Source organism: Phoenix dactylifera, chromosome 11 (assembly GCF_051530095.1).
Source record: "Phoenix dactylifera cultivar Ajwa chromosome 11, Ajwa_hap1_PhDact_Kaust_v1.1, whole genome shotgun sequence".
Classification (NCBI taxonomy): Eukaryota; Viridiplantae; Streptophyta; class Magnoliopsida; order Arecales; family Arecaceae; genus Phoenix; species Phoenix dactylifera.
In genome coordinates this window covers 2787474-2794920 of record NC_143200.1, presented here as the reverse complement: position 1 = coordinate 2794920, position 7447 = coordinate 2787474, and the positions used below count along the sequence as shown (strand labels likewise).

Below are 7447 nucleotides of genomic sequence, written 5' to 3'. Positions count from 1 at the left end.
TGGAAAAAGCAGAAATAAGGAAAGGATGTTACTTGTTAATTTTATCCAGATTTTGCTGAAATTTCAATATGCTATTTTCGGTACTATAGATTAAACGGTTTGGATCTTTGAAAAGCCTTCTTATTTCAAGCATCTTGTTGATTCAATCTTGATGATGATGTTTATGCAGCCTCTAGTTGAACTAGAAAAAACCTATTGTCATTCTAAATAGTAGATCCCGTGATTTTTTTTTTGTGGGTTGCTTGTGTAGACTGTGGATTATTGTTGCTTGGTGAATTGTAGTGATATCCCATTTAATTGCAGAAGAAAGGAAAATGAGTTTGTGGTATTATTGTTTCTTGATTGCATTTTCCCAACAAGATTCTAATGGAGCCACATTGCATTATGTTCCATTGCATTTAATAGTGCGCATGAAGGACAACAAAAGATAGTAATATTTAAATAGCAGAAGGATGCATCTTTTGAGATATGGTTCTCCACCTATTTTTATTTTGACACTGATTTTTATCAAACAAATCAAACCAGCCAAATCAATCCTCAGACAAATGACTTTCGTTAACATGAAGGCACTGTTTTGGCATGCGGAACCTGTCATCATTTCCATCATCTGACTTCAACTGGTTCCATTTACTCCATTCCTTTATATTCTTGACTGGCAGCTTATGAGTAAAATTTGTAAGTCTTTGCTTCGAGTATGATTTGCCTTAATCCACCAATGGGTGCTAAAATCATCAATAGGACCCCGAGTATGATGCAGATCTGAAGACCAAGAAGACAAAATAAGCTCATCTTGATGTCCCTAAAGCAGGGGGAAATGAAACTGACTGAAGTTAGCTAGCTTACCCAATTAGCGATCCAAGATAAGCTACCCACTTTAGGCTTGTAGATGAGAAGCCATATGATGCAGGGGAGCTGTGTAAAAAGATTACAGGTCAGAATAAGCAATTCTTTTGTGATAGTGGAACTTTAAAAACTTATTGAAATTTCTGCATCTAAAACACTCCTTGTTCTACTTTACTGCTTCAATGGTTCATAAAAGAGTTATGTTCTGTTTTATGAGAAATATTCTACTACTGCACAGGGTTTTAGGGGCTTACATAGTATGAAGTTGGGGCATATGCCAATCCTCCAAAGAATGAAAGTAGTGCTCCAAAGAAAGGGAAGGTTATACCAATGAACATTGTCAACGCTGCGCATGATGTATCATAATAAAAAATCAGCAAACATCTATCACAGAAGAAAAAAAAGATGTTGCAAGTGTGAGTAACCTAAAGGAAAAAGGGTCATTACCGACATATACAGATCGAGCAATTAAGCGAAGCATAAGACCCGGAGGAAAATGAAGCTTCTTCACCAGCACAGTTTCCATCATGTCAAAGACAGGCATGGCATAAATCTGCATGATTAGTTCAAAAAATTAGTCAGCCTACAAACCATTGCAGGCGATTATAAAAAAGTAGGAGAGAATCAGCAAAATATATTTTTGGAAACCATGTTCAAGATGAATGATAAAACATCAACAACAAAGACTCAGTCGTAATCACCGATCAAAATGGCAACCATTTACAGTTGGAGGTGACATACTAATACTTCTTTTTCAAATACAGTGATTTTTATCATGTTGACATTGAAATGCGTTAGATCACTTTCCTTTTAATTCTTTCATTTTTTCCTTCTTTGTGAAATGTATGAATTGCACAATTGTTTCTCAAGTTTTAGTAAGATGTCACTCATTTGATTCTCTTATAAAGACATCTGAAATTCCTCCTTCTTGAAGTTTAATGTGAATCAAGTCTTTTGAATATCAATTGCAGGCAGTCATACCTGATAGCTCCCAATGACATGGATGACAACCATCATGTTGGCCGCGGCAATCAGCCACCTTGGCTTGTCCAGGCTAAGGAGGATGTTGTCCTGGACCCCATTGCCAAAGGCCCAGTAACCAACGAGGGCAACCGGGAAGTAGCAAAGAGCAACAACGATGTAGGCAACAATGACACCCTTCCACATAGCCTTCTTTGATGGCTTCTGAGGGGTGGAAGGAATAGTTGCCTGGATCTCCAAGACCACATTGTGACCGGCATATGCGAAAGCAACGTTTCCCAGTGCACTGAGGAAGCCGAAGACCGTTCCTGCTGTGCTTGAAGATTTGTATCCATATTCAACATTTTCTTGCTTACCTTTGTCCACAGAAGCTCCCCAAGCAATGGTGGAGTAGCTGATAAACAATTAGATGAATCAGTTATAAAGATAGTAATGCAATTGCAGATATTAATCTCTATCAAAGCTTTGCAAAAGCTAAAATTTTACTCATTCATGCTATATTCATTCTAAGTTGATGCTTTCTAAGTTAATGCTACAGAGCAGGCAGCAATATAGAGAAGAATGTGCACCTGAGAGACATGACGGCAGCGGCCAAAGAGACGCCTGAAATGGAGTTGAAGTTGGGCAGCTGGGAGAGCACGAAGTGCACCGAGGCAAAGATCATGATGAAGTAGGTTTGTTTGATGTTTTTGCAGCCAGGGCAGACAAGATCATGGAACTTCTTCAGAGATTGCCCTCCTGTGACCATGTACACGATGTCGACGCTCACCTCCACCACAAGCTGCTGAGGCACCACAATCCAAAGACCAAGCTTGTCTCCAAAGGCATGCTGCCCCAGTTCGTGGTAGCGATCGAATCGCTTCCCAGGTACCATCTCATGCATCTCCACCATTTGCCACAGAGTATATAAGGTGATGATCCATGATAGAATTAGGATTACAATGCCTGGCCCCCTGTTCAATTGCATGCAAGGTAATAGATCTTAAGCCATGAAGCTTTTGCAATAAACAAATCTGCAGTTTTGTAATTACATCGATCTACGGAGTTAAGAACATAGGCAAGGAGGAGGCAAATAATTGAAACAATCATAGAGAGGCTGCAGAGCTTTTCAGCACATCTAAAGTTAACTCTTCCCTCTATTAAAGAAAATATTAGCAAACAGATTTAGCAGATTAGGTTGCTAGCAAAATATGCAAAAATTCTAAGCCAAGAAATAGATTCTACTGAAAAATTGCTTTGTTTTATATTCTATAATATAAAGGAAAAGTTTGAACACATCTTTCAGCAAGACATGGTCCATTGGCTTGAACACTAATACTATCTCTCAACTGTAAGCCAATACAGCTGAGTTCTTCAAATCGAATAGCATGCAGACTTTTATCCTTTGTGTATGGAAGATATAAATCTCCTTTGCAAGAGATATTAGCTGTATGGTAAATCATAACAGGAAGTTACGATGCTTGAAAATTACAAGAATCACAAAATTAAGAGGAAAAAAAAAGAGACACAGGAAAAGAAGACCACAATATTGGTACTACAAGAGAGAAATAATAACATAAAGCTACTGGCGTAGAATCATAATCCTAATGTCTAAACAAAATTATTAGTTCCAGAAAATTATCAAAATATTATATAATCACCAATAGTATGACCCTGTTCAGTATCCACAACCAAAGGAAATGAACCGTTTTTTATTGCAAGAGTTGGTATTATGATCATCCATTTGGAAAATCTCTGAAACAACCAATAGGTACTGGTTTGAGGACACCAATCTATTATCCAAAATAACAGCGGAAGGACAATAATGTAACAAAATTAAAACATGAGAACTCCAGAATAACAATCAAACATCAGAACTTTAACGCTATGATTTCAATATAGAGTTCTTCTCACCATCCAAGTTCAGACATAGCATATGGCAAGCTGAGGACACCGGCTCCGACCATGGCCGTGACATTGTGGAATGCTGAGTACCACCACTTGGCATCCCGGGATGACGTGATCGGAAGCCAATCATCGACCGACTTCTCCTTCTGGGACTGAAGGTTCATCATGCCAAATTAATTCAACAACAGAATCAGAAACCAGAGGCCAGAGAATTAGAGATACTCAAATAAGAAAACACAATACGTAAACCAAGCAACCCTTCCCCTTCCTTCCTTATGTTATTATTACTGTCCTTCCTTTATGTCTGCATTCATACTTACGCATAAAAATCTTATCAAAAACTATGTTACGAAGAATAGTTTTCATTTACTTTCAGTTACTGTTATATATATATATATATATATTCAATGGTTAGCTTTTTTTTTTGGCAAAGTTTTATTAGCTTTAATGTGAAGATTTAGTAGGAGATCTATATGGAGAGAATCTTTGGTGCGGATCTAACTGAATTGGAGGAGGATATATATATAGATGATTCTATGAATCTTAGAAGATTAAGTGAATCTGCTACAGTGCCTTGCTGCATAAAGGCAGTTGCACCCAAGAGGTTAATTGCACCAGAGAACCGAAAGATTAGTTGTGGAATCCCACAATGTAATGTCAAAGGTTTCAAGTGCAAGAACCAGGTCATCTTGGCGGGTGAGGGTGACTAATACCGGGATGAATGTGATCTCATATTATCTCGGTTTATCTTGGCTCACATTGAAAATGTAAATATATTTAGAAGAAAATAATGATAATATGTCAAATATTTTTTTAATTATTTGATATGTCGTAACTTTGGTGTCAAAATAACAATCATAAAATAAAATTAAGAATAAAATGACTAATAAATTGATATTGTATCAGCTAGTATCTTATAGATTAAAGAGCTTTCAGATACATTATATGGTTATATGAGGACGTTTAGTCCCACGTTGGTTATTCCGAGGAGATTTGGATATTTATATAGCACTAAGGAATTCAAAAAATATCTTCCACTAGTCTTTTTTGGGTGATGTTCTAGATTGTTACAAAAAAATATTTCGCTTAAGGATATAAGTCTAAAACCTGGGTTAAAAACCTTAGCTATGATTACAAGTGTTATTTTTATATTTTAATAATAAATATATATTTGGTAATAGAAAAAAAAATGATAGTGCTACAATTTAAAGAATACATAAAAAAGAAAATTATGAAAAAGGAAAATAACAATCTATCTCATTAGAATGACTAATAATAACATGCTTTCTTTTTTACATACAAATTTTGACGTGTAGTCTTTGGATACTTGTCTTAGAGAGAGAAGGCCAGTAGAATTCATTCTTTGTCATTTTTAAAATTTATATGCCATTCTTTTTTTCTAAGAAATTACTTATTCTTCCATTACATAAATTCATATTTATAATTTTATTGTCCCCCTTGTGCATTTACACTATACTAGCTGCAAAATAATGATATGTTTTATAACAAGCATTTCAAGCTATTATTTGATTACAGTAGCTGTTATATAATGGAATTAACAGCTACCATTTTATCTTTTCATAACTTATTTGATGAAGGTTTTAACGATGAAGTCGATAAAGTTTCTATTTCTTACTTTCTTACTAAAAAAATCCTTAGACTGCTATCTGCAAATACAACTCTTCCATGCAAGTTAGATAACTTATCGAATTTTCCTCTCAATTCGGTAAAATTTTTAACCAGTTAATAGGAAAAAAACTTTGATCCAATTCCTGCCTTTGTCTAAATTTGAATCGTCTCTTGTCTAAATTTGAATCGCCTCCCAGTTTTATATAATATTTATTTATTTTTTCTTCGTGAAGGCCACTACGTAGACATGGAATCAATGCGGCCACGAAGTCAAGTTGTGGACCGCAGCATCCCACCGGATCTTGACTTTTCAAGTCAACAATGACGGCATCTTGCAAGATATTTATTAATTATTTATTAAAAAAAAACAATAACTCATAATCCACTTTAAAAAAAATTCAGAAAAGTCTAAATTTTCTCCTCTCATGCCAACATCAACTTGGACTAAGTTACCAAAGAGCTAGACCCAGTTTTCTTCTTTCTTCTTTCAGAAAAGAGCAAAAGAAAAAAAAGAAAAAATCACTGCTGTCAAGCATATTATATGCACATATGCCATCCATGCAAACAACTTAGGCTGAGTAAATAAAGAGTTAAAATCTTTTTTTTATAATCACAATTAAATTAATGATTATGATTCGATATTAGATTTCTCATCTATAATCGAACAAAAACTAATATATCTCTCTAATTCTTATGCCACATCTTTGAATTTCTTTACCGAACTTAATTAGTTAATATGCATATTATATGTACATCTACTATCTATGCAATGAATTATGAAACAATTTAGCAATGCAACTTAGGATCATACCGAGTTTTCGATAAAAGGCGAATAATAGGACCCATTTACTACCATTATTTACTATTATGAAAAAAATAAAAAGTACAATTTGTTAAAATATACTTGTGTTGAGAATATCTGGAAAAAAAATAATTATAAATTAATACTAGTATTATTTGCTGAAGTCACTATTTGCTAAACAAAGATAATAAAATTATTTTATCTTATTTTTTTGTTGAGATAAGCTAAAGATATTAAATAGCAGCCAGTTTAGTCAAACATGGCATCATCATGACTATTAGTTTAAATTTGGAGCCCAATTAACTACTAATTGCAAGTGCACATCTTCTACAATTAGCTAATTATTTGAATAACAAATTGCTGAAACTAAGAGCATAGATCCAACTCTCGGTTGACTGGCACGTGTCCACAGCGTAAATGGAGGACCCCAATACTTGGCTCCCTTCAATTGAAGCCCCGTCCGGTTGGTAATCTACTGTCTCTCTCCCTCTCTCTCTCTCTCTCTCTATCTCTATCTCTATCTCTATCTCTCTGTCTCGTTTTTGTGAAGATAGATAGGCCTCTTTGCAGCAGTAAAGAGAGAAACCAAATTCAGAGAAGAATAAAAAAACTGAAGCACAAGATCTCAAGACAGAGCTAAATGAGTCCTAAACTCCTACTTGTAGGAGGGTGACTTCTATTCTTCCCAAGAACCAAGAGAGAGAGAGAGAGAGAGAGAAGAGAAAAGGATTATGGGATTGTACATACCTTGCTGCTTATATCATATGATTCCGGGGGAGTAGAAGGAGCTTGTGTTCCCATGGCTGCAAACAATAATATCTATCTGCAAGTCACGGTGGCCCAAAGAACTGGGACTAAACTGGGAGGGGAAAAGGTTGGGAGGAGCAGTGAAGGAGTGTTGGGAAAAGAGGATGGAGAGGAGACTGGATATATAGAAAAGACGAGAGGGTGGAGGGGAGAATGGATATATAGAGAAAGAAGGGAAGGAAGGACGAAGTTGCCGTTCGAACGCACCGCGTTTTCCTATACGGATGCGAAGTTTTGGTTGACTCCAGGACTCCCAAACAGAAAAAAACTCCTCCTCATATTATATATAATATCACACCCTTTTCGTGAACCATAATTCCCTTGTTTCCATGTTTTTTAAGTGTCCTCATCTTTTGGGATTAGTTTGTTCAGTAGATCAAGTCAGTCGTTATGAGGATTAATCTTTTGGGATTAGTTTGTTCATTTCTAATTTATTCTTGCATCATAAAAAAAAAAATATCATCATCTTTTATCTTTATTTAGTTGATAAAGTTTATC

The 7447-nt window shown here is 35.4% G+C and overlaps 1 protein-coding gene across 1 annotated transcript; it reads right to left on the bottom strand.

Moving 5' to 3' along the window:
* Positions 1-416: 416 nt before the first annotated feature.
* Positions 417-7208, bottom strand: LOC103715183 (lysine histidine transporter 1-like). The gene is made up of 8 exons (XM_008802726.5): positions 6890-7208; positions 3718-3863; positions 2394-2777; positions 1825-2218; positions 1291-1396; positions 1098-1189; positions 844-912; positions 417-759 (listed from the first exon to the last, which is right to left on the bottom strand). Exons 1-8 carry the CDS (start codon positions 6941-6943, stop codon positions 661-663), a joined length of 1344 nt encoding a protein of 447 aa, XP_008800948.3. The 5' UTR covers positions 6944-7208; the 3' UTR covers positions 417-660.
* Positions 7209-7447: the final 239 nt, after the last annotated feature.

Coding starts and splice junctions, on each gene's coding strand:
- LOC103715183 (XM_008802726.5), bottom strand. CDS start 6,943: ATGGGAACACAAGCTCCTTCTACTCCCCCGGAATCATATGATATAAGC. Junction 913..1,097: donor ATGCCCCAACTTCATACTAT/GTAAGCCCCTAA, acceptor CTTTTTACACAG/CTCCCCTGCATCATATGGCT. Junction 760..843: donor TATCTTGGATCGCTAATTGG/GTAAGCTAGCTA, acceptor CTTGGTCTTCAG/ATCTGCATCATACTCGGGGT.